We start from the raw sequence: 16,736 nt of genomic DNA, 5'->3' as shown, positions 1-16,736 counted from the left end.
CATGCAGAGAAGGTGGGCAAACCATGGTTGAAGTGGCCACCATGTAGTCACTAGAAGATAGTTGGTGCTGTCCCTCCAGATTTTGGCGAGGACTCTGGTTATCAGAGGAGAAAGTGGGAAAAAGTAGCAGAAAGTTCCTTCCCACAGTTGAAGGAAAACATTGTCCAGTGACCCTCAGTCAATCCCGGCACAGGAGCAGAAGGCTGTGCATACCATGTTTGATGGCATCGTGAACAGATCCATGGATAGGGTTTCAAAGAGGCAGTGTAGGCTGTTTGGGTGAAGTTCCCATTCACAGCTTTCTTCCAGCATTCTGCTCCGGGAGACACGAGGAACATGGAGAGCTAGAAACCCGAGGGACCCAAACTGGTGGCTGGAAAACAGCTGAGGAGAATGGCAGGAGACCCTCCCATTTATACTAGAGGAAGTGCAGGGAGGGCTCATGCCAAAATTGAGCTTAGCTGAGAAACTCTTCCTGACAGCAGGAACAGAGCCCATGTGTGTTATGCAGAGACCACGAAGAAGAAACAGACATTTTTCTCCCTCTCCTCTGGTACAAGCACCCAGGATCATTCTGTGACTCTGACTCGTGGGAGATTCAGTACAGGGAAAAAGAAGCACTTCTTCACACAGCACATAGCTATAGAATTCCCTTCCATGAGATTTAATGATGGCCACCAATCTGAACAGTTTTAAAAGAGGACTGGGGAAATTCATGAAGAGGGCTATCAGTGGCTATCAGCCTTATGGGCTATATGTCGTCTCAGGATGCCTGTATGTACCAGTTGCTGGGGAACATGGATACTGTTGTCTGCATGGGTACTGTTGGTGCTTCTTCTGAGATCCTGTGGACAGTCAGATTGCCACTGAATGAACGGAATGCGGAACTAAATGGTCTGACTGAGCATGACTCTTATATTCTTATCTATAATGAGAAGTTCTAACAGATCCCTTTTCGAGAAAGAGTTCCCTAATTTTGCTTTCCACAGATCTTTGCAAAATCCCATTAACACTTTTCCCATTAGAACTGTTTTCCCATTAACACTTTTCTGTTTAGAACTGTAAACACTGACAATGGATAAAGAAGCAGGTTACAGAGAATCATATTTTGTTCACTAGACACAATGTCATGTGTGTTCCTTTGAAAATACTAAAACTAGTGCAGTTTCAATACTGCACAGCTGCAAAAAAAATCAATAAAACTAAGGGCATTCCATGGTAATTTTTTAAAAAATGTGACAAGTCTCCATGCAAAATGTCACCTGTGCTATTGTATTACATGCTGTGTGGGAAAATATCAAACTGTTTAAAGAGTAAGCCTTGCCATTTATATCACAATATCAAGAATTTAATCTATTATAAACCGAATCAATCTTAAGCTCAATTTCATTTTATTATAGATTTTTAAAAACTGCAGAGAAGAGTTGTGGATTTTTAAAACCCTTTATTTTCACTGCCTTTCTGCAGATGTTTGAACTTATTTACTATAGACAAGAGGATCACAGACATCATCTGGATCCATTTCAGTCCAGCACCAGACCTGGATTTATAAAGGAAACGGCTTTGGTCATCTTGTGGAATGACTGTGCCAAAAGCAAGATGGAGAAGTGCACCCCTTTTTGACCTTTCAGCAGCTTTTGGTACCAATGACATTGGTACCCTTTCACTGCTGGCACCCTGTTTGTGGCACCGGTTGCCTGGTGCCCACATGATGGTCCTTCTAGCACCAGGTAAACTGCTTTTTATTCTCCCAGGCATTTTAGGAATTGTTTTTAGAGCTTTTATTAGTCTATTATACTGCTGGTTTCAAGTTGGTGCTGTGCTGCACTGTTTTCATTGTTTTAAATGCTTGCACTGTGTGTTGTTAAGGTCTCAAAGAATGCCTAGAGAACTCTGGTTAATGGGTGATTTAAAAGCACAGTAAGTAAATGTAGTTCAATTTCTTTAATTGAAGGAAGTATCATGAGAATGCCCTTCTTCTTTTCCCTCTCCAGCAGAACAAGGTGAAAGGCTTCTAAAAGGCAGTCCTTGGTTGAGTCAGGCTGGCTATGCCATACATATTGAGAAATAATAAAGTTTTATTATTAACAAGTAGCACCTATCAAAACAGCAAACTCTTTGAGTAGTTGAGGTAGTCTCTCTCTTCTCTTTCACCAAAGGGGCTGCGTCCACCCTCAGGGAGGTTTGAGCGGTTTGTAGACCAGATGATAGGAATACCCTACAGTACTTAATTGGTCCACTCATTTGGCTTGACAAAGAACCACTGGGCTGATGAACTCATGCCTCTCCCACTCTGACCCTTCTTGTTCTGTGGAATCCTCTCCAAACCAGAGGCAGTCTAGTCCTTGCCAGCCACTTGGCTCATCTCACTTGTTATCCTCAACATTTCTATAATACATCCCAACCCCTCCTCTTCTACTTTTAGCTTGGCTTCAAAATACGAGCATTCTAGCACAGAATATGGCATTTTGAGAGAAGGAAGTCTAATCCTTAAATGAAGATGCATTCCACTCCTTTGTTGGCAATCTTTCCCAGCAACAGAATATATGAATGGCTGAGTGCATAGAACCCGGGAGATAAAATGCTCCTTGCAATAGAAAGCATTTTCTGCTTACATAGAAGAAAGCATTTACCAAAAATGGTGGTGGAAGAGGACAGAAGAAATCAAAAATTAACCTGTTCAGGGCCCTAACAGTTTACCCGCATTGATACTGGGGAAGCTATATCATGAGGGTAAAATAAAAATCTCCTGCACTGTGTGGGAACATTTGAGAAAGAAGGAAAAGGAGACCTTCTTCACAGATTTCCCCCACCCTCCACCTTGCTAATACAGTCATAAATGTAGGCTAAGACACAGCCCCAAATGTGCATTCTCTAGTGTCAAATGGGACCGTCCCTCTTATGCATAGGAGATATGCTACAACATTTTGTTGCAATCCCACTTATTTATTCTGTTTTCCAATTGCCACAATCCAGTCTGATTTCTTAATCTCCTGGTTGCCCAAAATTGTGCGGCTATATACTTCTGCTATTGGACATAGGAAGGGTTTGGTTCAGAGACAACAGCATTTTTCAAGTAACAGAACTGATGAGATGTTGACTTCCCAGCACTACCTTGAGTACAGATGCTTGCTGTATGGGAAATTTTGTGGCCCACCAGAGATTTTGGCATATAACTCCAACTTCCCTCACCACTGGCTATGCTGGCCAGACTCGGTGGTAGTAGAAAAGCTAAAATATGTGGAAAGAACAACATGCTTTAGAAGAGCAAGAACAAGGAAACAAATCCCAAACACAGTGTAGTCAAATGAGTGAGGGCTGGCATGAAACTAGTCAAGCAGCCACCAGTCAAAGAGAGAAAATCAGCAGTAGACAGTACTGAAGAAGGCTTCATGAGGGGTTCACAGGGGGAGTGCATGCTGAGCACCTGGAACATCAGCAAATGGATGGTGCAAATTAGCACGAATGTGAATGTAAATTAGATACGTTAGGGGTTTAAAGCTGCTTTTCATTTGTAAAAGTTATTACATTTTCTACCATTCTATTTATGAAGATGGTAGAAAGACTGGTGCTATGCTGCGATAGTTATTACACCTGGGGGAGGGAGCCCCCATCTCCATTCAGTGCAAATCCTAACAACTCAGTTCTACACACAATAGTTTTAGCACATGTGCCAAGTGAGGTTAATGGAACCTTTTATACTAGTAAAAGTCTTTCCAATTGCAGGCTGACATCCTTTCATGTGCAAACATGTTGAAGGGAACTTAGCTCAGGCAAGACGCTTAGCATGTCCTTAGCATTTACCACCAGCGAAGCTATAAAATCCCACCAACTAGGCAACTGTCACACTGAAGGAGCTGCTCATTCATGTGGTATATACAATCAAGAGTGGGACTCATCTTTGACAGGTGAAAAAGAGATATGGGAGTAACATTGCCTCATGATCACACTCTGACTAAAAGCGCATGAGCTAAATATGCCATAAGGGCCCCATTTTCAAGCTGACAGCTAAAGCACACCAGTTTTATAGGCAAGTAATTGGAAGACACATTTGCTCATACCATGAAAATGATCCCAAAGCTGATAGCTCAGGCGTTGGCCTGTCATGGCTTTCCTGGAGTTTTGGCCTACAACTCCCATCATTCCTCACCACTGGTTATGCTGGCTAGGGCTAATGAGAGTTGCAGCCCTCTGAATGTTTTGACCTGCAATTTAACCACCCTGGGGCAGCTAAATCCATAGCCTAAGAGTAGTAAAAGAAAGCCCAAACCATTGCTCCAACTCTTGCTGAAGACAGGATTTAGTCATCTATCCACTGCAAATAATCCTGATAACAGTAGAACACAGAGATGAGAAGCCACGCTGTGTATGTAGCTCCAGGTGCTTTTTACAAGGACGAAGATGCCCACTTTCACTGAATCATGCAATCCAAACACATATACTGAATATGATTGTTTCTTACATGAAATAGAATTGTCCTGGTCAAGTAATAAGGCATCAAAAATGATGCCTTATTAAGGTTTTGTAACATAAATTACAAATAAAAGTTTTTAACAGTTTTAAATTCCTTTAAATAGCACCAACTGAAGTAATTCTTTTTCCTTGTCAGAAGATTTCTGGCAGGAATAGAAAGTACTTCCACTATCAATTATTTAACTATAAAAAGGCAGAAAATGCATTCCCTTCTACTTTCAGTCAGTACTGTCACCCTAAGGACAAAAGGACAGTTAGATAACTGAAGACACACATTTTTAAATACAGTATAGTTCAAAAACTGTTTTTTGTCAAAGCATTATTTAAAAAAAAACCCCATGGGCACAGCTCTGTTCAATCTGATTAAGACCAGCATCAAAAGGAAAATACAATTGATAAATACATTTTGTTAATTCTGTAGGTTCATAAGTGTTCTTCTGACACCTGATAAACAATGAAAACGGGTGTTTCTGATAATGTTGTGCATTGACGTGCACTATTCTTACTTTGTTACTGGACACACTCAGAAATTGCTGTGCAGAAGTAGCCTCAGGCTTCATCCAGACTACTTCCTGGACAGAGGAAAGCCAGAAATAGAATTTGACCTTTTCTTAATCCCACCCCCCGACCCAAAAGCCTCTCCTTCACTCATGTACTGCCACCATGCTTCAAGCAGCTATGTTTAACTGTCCTTCCACGATTTCTGCCAACAGTCTGACAAACAGCTCTTAAGATTCTTTTAACCCAGGGATTCAGAGCCTCTTTCAGCCCAAGGGCCAAATTCTATCATGGAGAAGCTTTTGGGGAGCACATTCCAGTGTCGGGCAGGACTATAGGCAAGAGCAGCAGAACTAAAAATACCAGAATATTTTGGCTTAGAAGTTTAATTTCAATAACCAGCCCTTAGGAAAGCCATTTCAACCTTTTAGAATTGGTGGGGACTGCAAGAAAGCTTGGGAACCACCAAGTGATCAGTGCTAAAGAAAGTGGAAGAAAGTACAGCCATCTGGGAATCCTGGGGGCATAATGGGAAACCAGGACGGGCAGATTTGGCCTGTAGACCTGAGGTTCTACTCCACTGTTGCAACCCTTAAAGCCTAATTTAAGAGAAAATCACCAATATGGTGAACAGCCAGCGCACAGCAACATTTAGACATACAAAAACCCACATTCAGATTATACATCAGCCAAGTCAGCATCTGAATTTGTGTGAAATGTATCTTGTGAGAGTACAGGGAGATCCCTGTGTATGTACCATGAATTCACTGAAGAAAACTACACATTGCATATACATGGTTGTGTGAAATTACACATCACAAGACATTAGCCTACCACAGGCAACAGGTCATTATGGGTTGCCATGTCCTGTGAACCCAGACCATTACCAAGAGGGTGGCATGTTCTACAGGTTGCTATACTCACAATGAATTATTATGTCGTCAGAACCCAGATGACTGACCCTGCCATGGGTAGCAGAAAGAAGTATGGGGCTTCTTAGCAAGGACAAAAAAGCCCCTTGCTGCTCTTACCAAGCTTGCCTGGGCCACTGCCAGTGCTAGCTGCCCCACAAGTGCCCAACTGGTGTTTTGGGGTGACTGTCTGTAGCTTGGTCCATGCTGCTGCAATCAGAAGTCCTTTTTGGGTCTCCACAGTATTTTCCCTCTTTAGTTTTATCTTCCTCCACACCCCGAGACATCACAAAGGGTAATTTCCAAGGTGACAGCCTCTTGAATGTGCACAAGTGGCACATGGAAGGGAATGTCACCAGATGATCACGTTTAACAACAAATTTAAAAAAAATGGAGACCTCAATATGTGTGTGTGTGGGGGGGGGGGAGCTGCTTTTTAAATAACTGTGTAGGTCCAAAATAGTTGTGAATGTCTGTGGGTCCAAAATGGGCCTCCTCATCTGAGCTAATCAAGGGTCTGTCACAGGGACAGATGTATTTACAAATTTCCTAGTCAACCTGCACCCCCCAATTAGCACAGACAAAAGCCTGAGAATTTGACCACTGTCAAAAGAGCACCTAGTTTTTTGGAAAAGAGCAAAAAAGGTGCAGGAGACTGAGAGGAGTCAGGTCCATCCAAAATACTAGAAGGTATCTCACTATGAAGGATCTAATGGCCACCTCACTCCACAAAGATCACTGGCCGTCAATTCAGACATCACCATTTATGATTGCCAAAAATAAGAGAAGGTGGAGGAGGAAACCACTGCAATCAAGGCAAGAGGAGAGAAGTCAGGGCAGAAGGCAGAACCCGTCATGAGCCGGGCTGTCCATCTGGGCACCCTGTGGGTTGTTTGAGAAACAGCCAGCTCACCGTGGCTTATTGCCAGAGTGGATCACCATAACATGCGATCCTGCAGGAGACGACCCCAGCAGCAATCCAAGCTTTGGGAAAGGCAGGAGTGATGAGAAAGAAGCCCTGTCCTCTACCTCCAGATGCCACAAGCCTGAAATCAGCCAAGGTCTGCCTTACACAAGACGTGCCCCATTATCACTTCCCTTCACAACAGCCTTGCAGCCTGGCTTGTTGTTTTTCCTCCAAGTGAAGAGGCCTCTGCTCTGCCCAATCAGATCTAAATTTCCTCAGTAACATGATTCTGTGTGACCCAAAACCTCTCTGACTTGAAAAGTTCAAGGTTGCTTTAAATTTCGGGGAACAAGTTAGGGTTGTTTTTTGAGAGGAGGACAAGTAAAGGTGGATAACACTGAGGGCAGAGCAACCGTCTACTGTGGAAGTAGCTTCCTTTGTTCTTATATGCCATTATACACAGTAAAATCTCAACCTTCCTCCAGCAAACATCTACTATCCTTTGAAAAGGAACAGAAAGAAGTTTGGAGGGTCCCTTGTTTATACAAAGGATAGCAAATAATAGCCAAAAACACCTGCTCAAAGATCTGGAGCTATCATGCAGCAGAAAAGTAGCACATAACAGCTGAAGTACAATCTTACTTACCAAGTGCAGGTTGACTGCTCTCATTCCAAGTACTATTTTCTTGAGAAGACATTTTTGTTGCATAGGCTTTAACCCACCAAGGTTTGTACTTCAACAGATGGCAAACAGCTTCATCTTCAAAGAAGTCAGCTCTGGAAAAAGAAAATGATTCATGCATTACACACTGTGATCCAAGTGTTCACACTATGGAGTAGTTTCTTAACTATGAGTACCACAAATGGCACTTTCATAGTGACTGGGTTCAAATGACACGACAAACCATAATGCCCTGCTACCCATGATAGGTTGCTGTGTCATTTGAAGCAAGGCCAGGTTAAAGGGGAAGAAAGGCTTGGTAAGCCCAAATGCTTACAGCAGTGAGTGGAGAACAACTCACTCTTCCCAGTGTCTCCTGGAATACCTACAAAAGGACCAAGCCTGGAGAAAGGGGCCAGCAACTCATGGGGAGCCTAATCATTTCTCAGGCTCACTGTGAGTGGTTCATACAACAAGCAACCAACCAACCGTGGCATATTACCAGTGTGCATTGACATGATGTGTGAATGTGCTGATCATGTTTGCACCCAACCTGAACTGGGCCCCTCTCACCCCCTCCCTCCAACCACCTGTCACCGCCGCCATAAGAGTCATGATGCTCAGACTTAGTGTGAGTGGATAATTGAAAACGTATGTTCAATTATTTAGAAATAGCAAACAATTCGCACATTGTAACATCCAAAAACACAAGCAAAACCAATCAACATTATCCACTAAATAGTTATGAAGAACGACCAAAATAAAGCTGCCCATTTGGAAGAATACAAAGCATGCATTCCATTGGCAAATTTAACTGATTCTAGGAAGGTAAGGAGGTTCCAACAGCAAGCATGTCAAATATTGTACTTTATCTTCATTTGGCCTATTTGGGGAGTAATTTCTTTAAATTGTCATCTATTTCATTGAAACATTCTAGAAATCGTGCTTAAGTGCAGCCTAAGGTAGGAGCATAAAACTACTACTCTCTGCTCAGCACCTGAAGATACAGACAAACCAGAATACTCACTTTCTGAGAAAGCATAAAGAATATTGAGCAATGGGGCTGCTGGTAGATCTAGCAAAACAACCACTCCCTGGCACTGGGCTCCATACACTTAAACAAAGAGGGCCTTATCCCACCCCCAATTCCAGCAGCCTTCGTCTCAACACACATTCTGACTTTCGGTCAATGTGGAAAAGGAACTTTGGATATTTATGTGCATATGTGTGAGTATATATGTATACATTTATTTATTTAGAAAATTGTTTCAATCCTAAATAAGTTAACCATTGCACACTGAGCATAAAACTAATCCATTTAAAAATGTAAATAAATCTAACACAATTAAAATCACTGTATGTTAAAATATTGGTCAAATAAAAAGGTCTTGACTTGGAGCTGAAAAGCATATAATGACGGCGCCAGGCGGACCTCTCTAGGAAGCGCATTCCATAGTCGGGGCGCCACCGCAGAGAAGGCTCTCCTCCGAGTACTCTGCCTCCTGACATCTTTCAAAGAGGGTTCCCAGAGGAGGGCCTCTGCTACCAATCTTAGGGGGCGGGAGGGCATATAGGGAAAAAGGCATTCCTTTAGGTATCCTGGTCCCAAGCCATTTAGGGCTTTATAGGTAATAACTAGCACCTTGAATTGAGCCTGGACTTCGATGGGAAGCCAATGGAGCTGATAGAGGACTGGAGTTATGCGAGAATTTTTTTTATTTATTTTATTTATTAAAACATTTTTATGCCGCCCCATTCGCCGAAGCCTCGGGGCGGCTTACAGCAATAACGCCCAGTCCCTGACAGCATCCTGGCCACTCTATTTTGCACAATCTGAAGTATCCAGACACTGTTCAAGGGCAGCCCCATGTAGTATATTACTAGTAACATTAGTAGTACAAGGCCAGTTCAGTGTATCCCTAATTGTTCTGGTGTGGCTATATGTTGTTGTGCTTAGTTTTCCTTGTTGAAAATATATTTTAAAAGAATGTTGAGCAAAAGTGTCTGGATAAGAGTTCAGGGATCTTCAGTTCCTATGCTCATGCTACTCCATTCATTGTGTATCTAGCTATTTAATGGAACACTGAATATGAAGCAAATTAATGAAACAAGAACAAAAAGTGTTCATCTCGCTTGTCACATAGAACAGGTTGCAAAAGCCATTTTCCTTCTCATAAACTGGAGTGAGCCAATTTCCCTTATTAAATTGGAGAACCCAAAGCTACATGATCCACAATTCAGAATATTTGTGAGTTTTCCAATGCATAGTCAGCAGCTGGATAGCAACTTTTCATATAGTTTGCATTCACCCTCTGTGAATACCAACCAATGTTTTAGTCTTATTGAGAATAAAAATGTAAACCTAGATTGCATTAGTGATCATCTGCTACAGCTATCACACATATGGAAACTCCAAGATACAGCACAAAACAAAATATTGGAAGTATGCCTTTCCTAGCAAAAAAGGGGGGTATTTTAGATTCTTGCAGCAGAGGTGGGCAATTTGTTGCTCTCCAGATGCTTTCGTCTACATCTCCCATTATCTCTCACCACTGGTAATGCTGCCTAAGACTCATAGAAGCAGTAAACCAGAGCCCCTAGAGGGCCCAGCCTTATTTTATTGCTTACTGAAGTGATGCAAACCCAGATTTCACTGAAGCACAATCAGGCAAATACTTACAGATAATGATCAGGATCAAATTTGGCAGCTTCTGCTGCCCACCGTTTCTCTCTGCGTTCAACTGCTGGGATCATGTCTGGATTTTTAATATCAATAACATCATTAAGTTCATCCTGCAGAAAAAGAATGTATCAATGGCAAATGTGCAAAAGAAAAAAATAAATCAATTGTTAAACATTTAGGAAAAAGGCTACTCAGTTTTACCTCAGACTTAAGAATTCAGGTTGAAAAGCATATCAACGAACTGTTGACACGCACTGAACACCTATCTGACCGCAGTTAAATAACTTAACTGCGGTCATAACATTATGACCATAATGCAACCAACTACCACCCAGCATCCCACCCTGTAACAAGAATCTAGGTAAATGTTCACAGATACACCTTTCAATATAATCACAGTTTTTGCATTTTACGTGAAATAGAAAAAGAAATGATCAGATGCAATTGTAAGTAGGTTTCCATGAAACATTAAGTCATTGGAAAGCCTCAATAATTTGCATATATTTTTGAAAGAGTTTGTGTTTATACTACCTGATCTGACACCGGGGCCCAAATTATTTCTTTAGGAGCACGGAATTCAAAATTCTGCGAGTGCCATTCAACAGAAAGTAGTTGTTTGCATGAATTGCCATCCATAAGCTGTCTGAGTTTGGTTCATCTGTAATGCTAACTCAGAATTTGTTTTATCTTAACTCTAGATTGTTTGAATGCCTGAACCCAACCCAGGCAACAAACCACACCTTATAATTATTTTGTAACAAGCCCAATCTGAAGCCATGATTTGATTTTTGAATCTGGCCTTCCTTCAACCATGTGTGTAGGGGTCCTTGGAGAAGGAATGTGACTTGTTCTATAGATTGACTTGCTCTATAGGTTCCATCAGACACATGCCTTCAAGGGCAAGTCATATTGTTGGTTTTCTATATTAATTCAATTTATTCACAAGCATCTCCTTCTCCCTGCCAAGTTCATGACAGAAAACCTCTTTCAATCTTCCACCTAAGTGGGTTCAACCTCTCATCCACCTGGGTGCCTCTGCAACTAAGGCAATAGGCAAGGAATTTGTCCTCTTGTTGCTGGATTGTCACCTAAAGTAATGAAGCTTAGGGATCCCTGTAGGAAAAAGTTAATTTCCTAGACTGGGATCATAGTTTGCATCTCCTTTTCCTCTTCTGACAATGAGGTATAACCTCAGCCTGAGGGAGATGAAATTCCCTATTCCTTTGTCCCCAACAGTGAGGAAAGGTTTCATGGAAGCTAGCTGAATAAGCAATGGATATTTCTCTCTCAGCCTTCTCTTATTTTTCCTGTATGGTCACCCTCCATTTCCTTTCACTAACTTGCCCCCCATCTGTCTTCCTCCTCCTCTTAGCTGTGCTCTATGCTGTAGCCTCCTCTCTATCCCTGGTCTGTCTGTGCTTCTTCTATTCTACCTTCTCATCCTTCCTCTAATCCTCCCATCTAATTCTTCCTTCCGGCTTCCTTCTTCACCAGATCAGGCCGTCATCATTCATGGGCAACCTGAGTCTGACCAGCACTAGGAGACAGTCAACTCAAAACTGTGCACTGTGGCTTCGTATGTCTGAGCCTGGAAGCATGACTTATTCCTGGTGTGTTTCTCTGTTCCACCCAAGCCTCTTTGCTAATCCAGAGAGCAGGGAAAAGAGAAACCACTCCCTAACCCAAACGGCACTAGCTTTCCTTTTTCTGAACTCTCCATCACATTTATTTACTCATTTACTGCATTTAAATAAATAGATAAATGTTATTTTATTTAAAATTTTAAATAAATCTAAATCATAATATAATTTATATTGTATTATATAAACAATATAATTATATAAATTACATAATATACTATATATTATAACGTATAAAATATAAATTACAATAATTTTTAGAATTTAAAATACATAAATAACATTATAATTAAAATAAAATTTTATCACCTACAGTCAAAGCACTCTGAGCAGTTTACACAGTCCATAAAAAGAGATCTTAAAGTACAATAAAATATCATAAAATCAAACAAACTTTTAAACAGCTAAAACAAATAAAACAGACCATAACGAAGAATATGTGGGGGGGGGGGAAAGAGGAAAAATAGAGAGAAAAAGATACAGTGACTCTGTAAGATACCTGGTGAACCGCTTCACATTTCTGGGGGACTAAGCCATTAAAAGGTGCAGAAAAGAGAACTATCTTGAGCTGGCACCAAAAAGACAACAGATTTGGTGCAGTCGGGCCACACTGGGGAGGCAGGCATTTATCACCTCCCTGACCCAGTCAGTTGTTCCTTCCTTGCTGGCTTTTATAAGCCAGGAGGGGCAAGGATCTAGTGCAGAGGTGGCTGCACAAACCTATTCGAGCACCTTGCCCACATCCTCAAGCTGTACCAACTGAAACTCATCCAACAAAACTAGACCAGGCTGTGCTCTGGGTATCTCCACAGATTCGGCTGTTATAATTCTGAAGTCTAAGTCCTGGCAGAAGCAAGACACTTTTTCCCGGAAGTGCCCAGAAAGTAAACTGCAGCAGGCCTGAGATGGTTCCAAAATGTCCCTGGGTCCAGAATGGGATAAGGGCAGACAACCTTGAAAAGCTTCACCAGGCAGGGAAGAGAAGATTGGGCAGAGGCAGGCCATCAGGCCTCACTCTCCCCAACAACTGTCTTCTCTCCATGCCCATGTCTTCCTAGACTTGAAGTTCTACCCCAGCCAGAACACCTATGCTTTTTGCTCTTGCTTTGCATGGAAAGAAAAACTTTAAGAAAACTGTATGTACATTAATCAGATCCACCAAGGACTGCATGTTCAAAGCACCTCTGAGGAGGATTCCCAGACTGCTACCCCCACATGGTACAAAATAATAAAGTCTCAAGGGAACAAATACTGAGAAATTGGATTAAGGACCTTGTCTGACAGGTTAAATGTTTTCCCAGCTGTACTGTTGGGTAAATCCTTAAAGCGCTTAGCTAGTATCAGCAAAGTTCTTATCACAACACTGAGCAAGCCAAGACCTGCCCCTGGGGAGCTATTATGCCTGACCATGGGAACTGGTCTGTTTATACTGCATGACCTCTGCTGTTTAGGAGAGAGATATTAATCTTAAGAATCTCTTTTGCTAAGTCACCCTGATGAGTGGATAATATACTGCATTAAAATCAAAGAGGGTACAACAGTCACCGTTAACTGTAACTTTTCAATTACTTTTTCCAGTGGTAGAAAGGGGTTAGCCAAAAAAAAAGAAAAAAAAGAAAAAGAAATGGTCTCTATGGGGCATGTCTAGGACTGGCAGACAATTGTCAAAGTTTCTGGAGACCGCTCCATTCACTGCTTGTACATAGTAAGTTGGCTAGAGAGCTCACGAAATCCTGCTAGTCCTTTAACTCCACTAGGGCATTTAAGACACCAATTACTGGCAGAAGAAGAATTAGCTGAACAAGCTGTGATAACTTTGCAAGAGCAACTCTGGTTTGCTCAACAAACCATAGCGAGAATAAAACTCGGCTCAGTACTACGTACAAACCAAGCCCATGTATGTCCACGGCACCTTATCATTTGACCTAACTTCTTCATTGTTGAAACAGTCAACTAGCATTGTTAAGATTTGCTACAACAAGAGTTGCTTTCCACACTGAGTGTCACTCACCTGGTTTCAATCTTTATTAATCCTCATGCCACTAACACAATACATGGAGAAATCCTTAGAGATTTTTGTTTTAACCGCTTTTTGACTAGAGTCCTCAAAGTAGTTTATAACAGCAGATACACCAAGGCCCTCACACTCAAAAATCAAAAACAAACCCCCCACTGGAGCAAGTATTAACAGCTGAGGTTCCTTTCAGATGGTAGAAGACAACCTTTGACATAGGGGAGGAAAAAACCCAACAAAGTGCCCACATAACCAAGGCAATTTCTCCTATGTGCATTAGCTTGCATTAATCTATGTTGTCTCTCTCTCTCGCCACTTTACTGGAGGTGAATCCTTTCAGAGCTCTTCAGAGCCAGCTTTGAAGAATAGTTCTACAAACTTGGTCTTCTCAAAGGTCCACTTACAACACAAAAGACTGAACACCCCTTAATGCTTTCAATACTTGAATGAATGGTGTGCAGACACAACTGTGGATGAATAAATACATGGCTATTTGGTCCTCCATTTCTGAAGTTTACACACAAAATGGAGAGGAAGATTACATAAGTCATGTTGGGTTTCTTGCAGGAAAAAAGAGAAAATATGAATATAATAAATCAGGGCAGTCCAGTTTTTCCTACCTCAACGGTAGGAAAACTTTGAAGACTTTGAAAAGTCAATGAAGACTTTCACACAGAACCCAGGGGCTGCACAATGAATTACATTGCCACATCGTAAATTAAAGTGTTCACAATATATTTATTTAATGTAATATACACAATATATTTAATTAACCATTAAATTAGAGAGAAAACCAGTATGAGTTAGCTTGAGAATGCTCCTTCTCCAACCACAGCCCAAGCACAATGACTGCTCCTCTGAGGTAGCCTATCCCTTTCTCCCGTTTCTCCCTCCCAGAAATTCTCCCATGTGACCCTTCCCCCCGAGCCCCTCTTTCTTTCTCGGAACCGGCACACTGAGGCTCTTGTACTTGAGCTGATGCCCTCTCCCCAGCAAGCCCCACACCACTCCTGCTGAGTAGAGAGGTGCTCAGCTCCTGAGTGCCCTTGCACTCGTCAGCTGGAGCAGCACAGGGCATGCCAGGGTGAACTCTTATGAGGTCGCTGGACCATCCTGCTCTTTCTGAGGAAGCTGCTCCAGTAAGTAAGGCAATTTGAAAAGGCATCACAAGACCCTCCAAATGTGGACTGAGCAGTCAAAAATGGCTGGGTATAGGAACAGAGAAGAGGGGAGCCTGTGCCAGCCACTCCCAAGTGCTGTTTGGACACTCCTGGGATATGTGGCTGTAGCCGGGGATAGCTCAGAAAGCAACAAGGGATTTCTTGCCACTTTTGCAGAATGAATTACTGGTTGTCGGACTTCATGTGATCAGTCACATGGGTTCAGGTGACACAACAACCATGTGCTCAAAATAAAACTCATAACAGCCCATAGATTCTTAGCATGGCTTGTTTGAAAAATTCTACCCGCACTGGGTAACCTGCACTTGTCTTTGCATAACACCAACCAGCTACTGATTATCATGAAGGAATGGCCTTGGTTAGAAAGATGCTCCGAGCAACAAGAGGGCTGCAGAACACGGCCACGGGGAATGCATGCAGGCGGCAGGCCACATGCTGAACTGCCCTCTCATTAATAAAAAAAATTTCCATTGACAGCTGATTAGTGCATACTTATAAATACTTACAGATATTCATTTCATATATACTTATTTTAACGTGATTCATTTGAATTTCTATATGGAAACTTTCTTCTTCAAACAGTGAACATATAACAATTAATTATAAGTCTACATTATTTATGAATAAGTTTGAAAGCTTGAGCCTCAACGTAATTTTTTTTTAGAACCCATTGTGTACATAATGCAAGACGCTAAGTGGTCCATTTAAATGCAATACACTTTTGTTTCTTATATTGAAACCTTCGGATGAGTACATGCTCCACAGCCCCTTGTTCCTACAGCGGTACCCAAAAGAAACAATACAATTCTGAGGTTTAGAGGTACCATTCTGTAAATTTCATCGTGACGGCTAAGCAACTTTTAACTTCTACTGGTTTCTATTAAAGATACCCTAGCTTTACTGATTATTTCAAGTGGACCAGACCCCAACCTCAGAATGGTTCCAAATGTCACATAAATATTACTAGGAAGGAGCTAAGAAAGTCATGTTCCACAGATGCTACCCATCTGTTTCTGGCAACTACTAGATATCACATTCATTGCACAGCAATTGCATCCCATTTCAATGACACTGCAACAAAAACTTCCCTCATGTTAATATTGTACAGCAATGTTTTTCTCATTTTATTATGGTGTGGGGAGTGGGGAAAGAATGCATTGTATTAATAGGAAATGTTAAGGATGAGATGCTTAAAGATATCCACACGTACCTGAAGACGAGTGAAAATGCCTGACTTCTGATTTCCAAATCCATACATGCAAAATGAACATAAGGGTTTCTCTCCACTCTCTTCATAAAGAGTTTGCTCAATTTCCCAGTCAAATTCTTCTTCCTCCTCCACATGATCTTCATGTTCTGCACCTGAAGTTTCACAGTTAGCAAAAATTGCTATTAGGAAAATATGTAGCCTTCCTATTAGGAAATTACTTCTTAAAATTCCTCTTTTCTTGATTTAATCAACCTCTTCATTCAGAAAGTAAAATTAAGGTTTAAGATCAACCAGAGCTGCATATGTCCATTCAACAGAATGTCCAGCAGAAGAACTGGGAAAACAACAACAACAATAGCAGCAACAACTATAACAATGTAATAACTATGGGATAGCTGCAGTAAAAAAGTGTCAGTGTTCTGGTATGGATGGAACTTCAGGTCCAGGAAGAATTAAGCATGGAAAGAAAACAGTTGGTCCTGGAAGGCATTATGAACACTAACAAATCACACAGTTCAGATGGTATCCATACTAGAGTTCGTGAAGAGCTCAAATATG

At 41.5% G+C, this 16,736-nt stretch overlaps 1 protein-coding gene across 4 annotated transcripts in view; it reads right to left on the bottom strand.

The window, feature by feature from the left end:
• SHQ1 (SHQ1, H/ACA ribonucleoprotein assembly factor) overlaps positions 1-16,736 on the bottom strand; it is a 101,554-nt gene that overhangs the window by 75,697 nt on the left and 9,121 nt on the right. For all 4 annotated transcript variants that reach the window (XR_006416749.1, XM_044451766.1, XM_044451767.1 and 1 more), the window contains exons 5-7: positions 16,179-16,330; positions 10,131-10,243; positions 7,436-7,566 (exon numbers count right to left, since the gene is read on the bottom strand). Coding sequence is in view for 3 of the 4 variants with exons in the window: in XM_044451766.1 (XP_044307701.1) it covers positions 7,436-7,566; positions 10,131-10,243; positions 16,179-16,330 (396 nt within the window). In the remaining variant the exon portion in view is untranslated. The remainder of the gene's footprint in view (positions 1-7,435; positions 7,567-10,130; positions 10,244-16,178; positions 16,331-16,736) is intronic.

Source organism: Varanus komodoensis, unplaced genomic scaffold (assembly GCF_004798865.1).
Source record: "Varanus komodoensis strain SLA01 unplaced genomic scaffold, ASM479886v1 scaffold6_4, whole genome shotgun sequence".
NCBI classification, from domain to species: domain Eukaryota; kingdom Metazoa; phylum Chordata; class Lepidosauria; order Squamata; family Varanidae; genus Varanus; species Varanus komodoensis.
The sequence above is the reverse complement of the archived record's forward strand: the minus strand, read 5'-3'. Positions and strand labels throughout refer to the sequence as shown.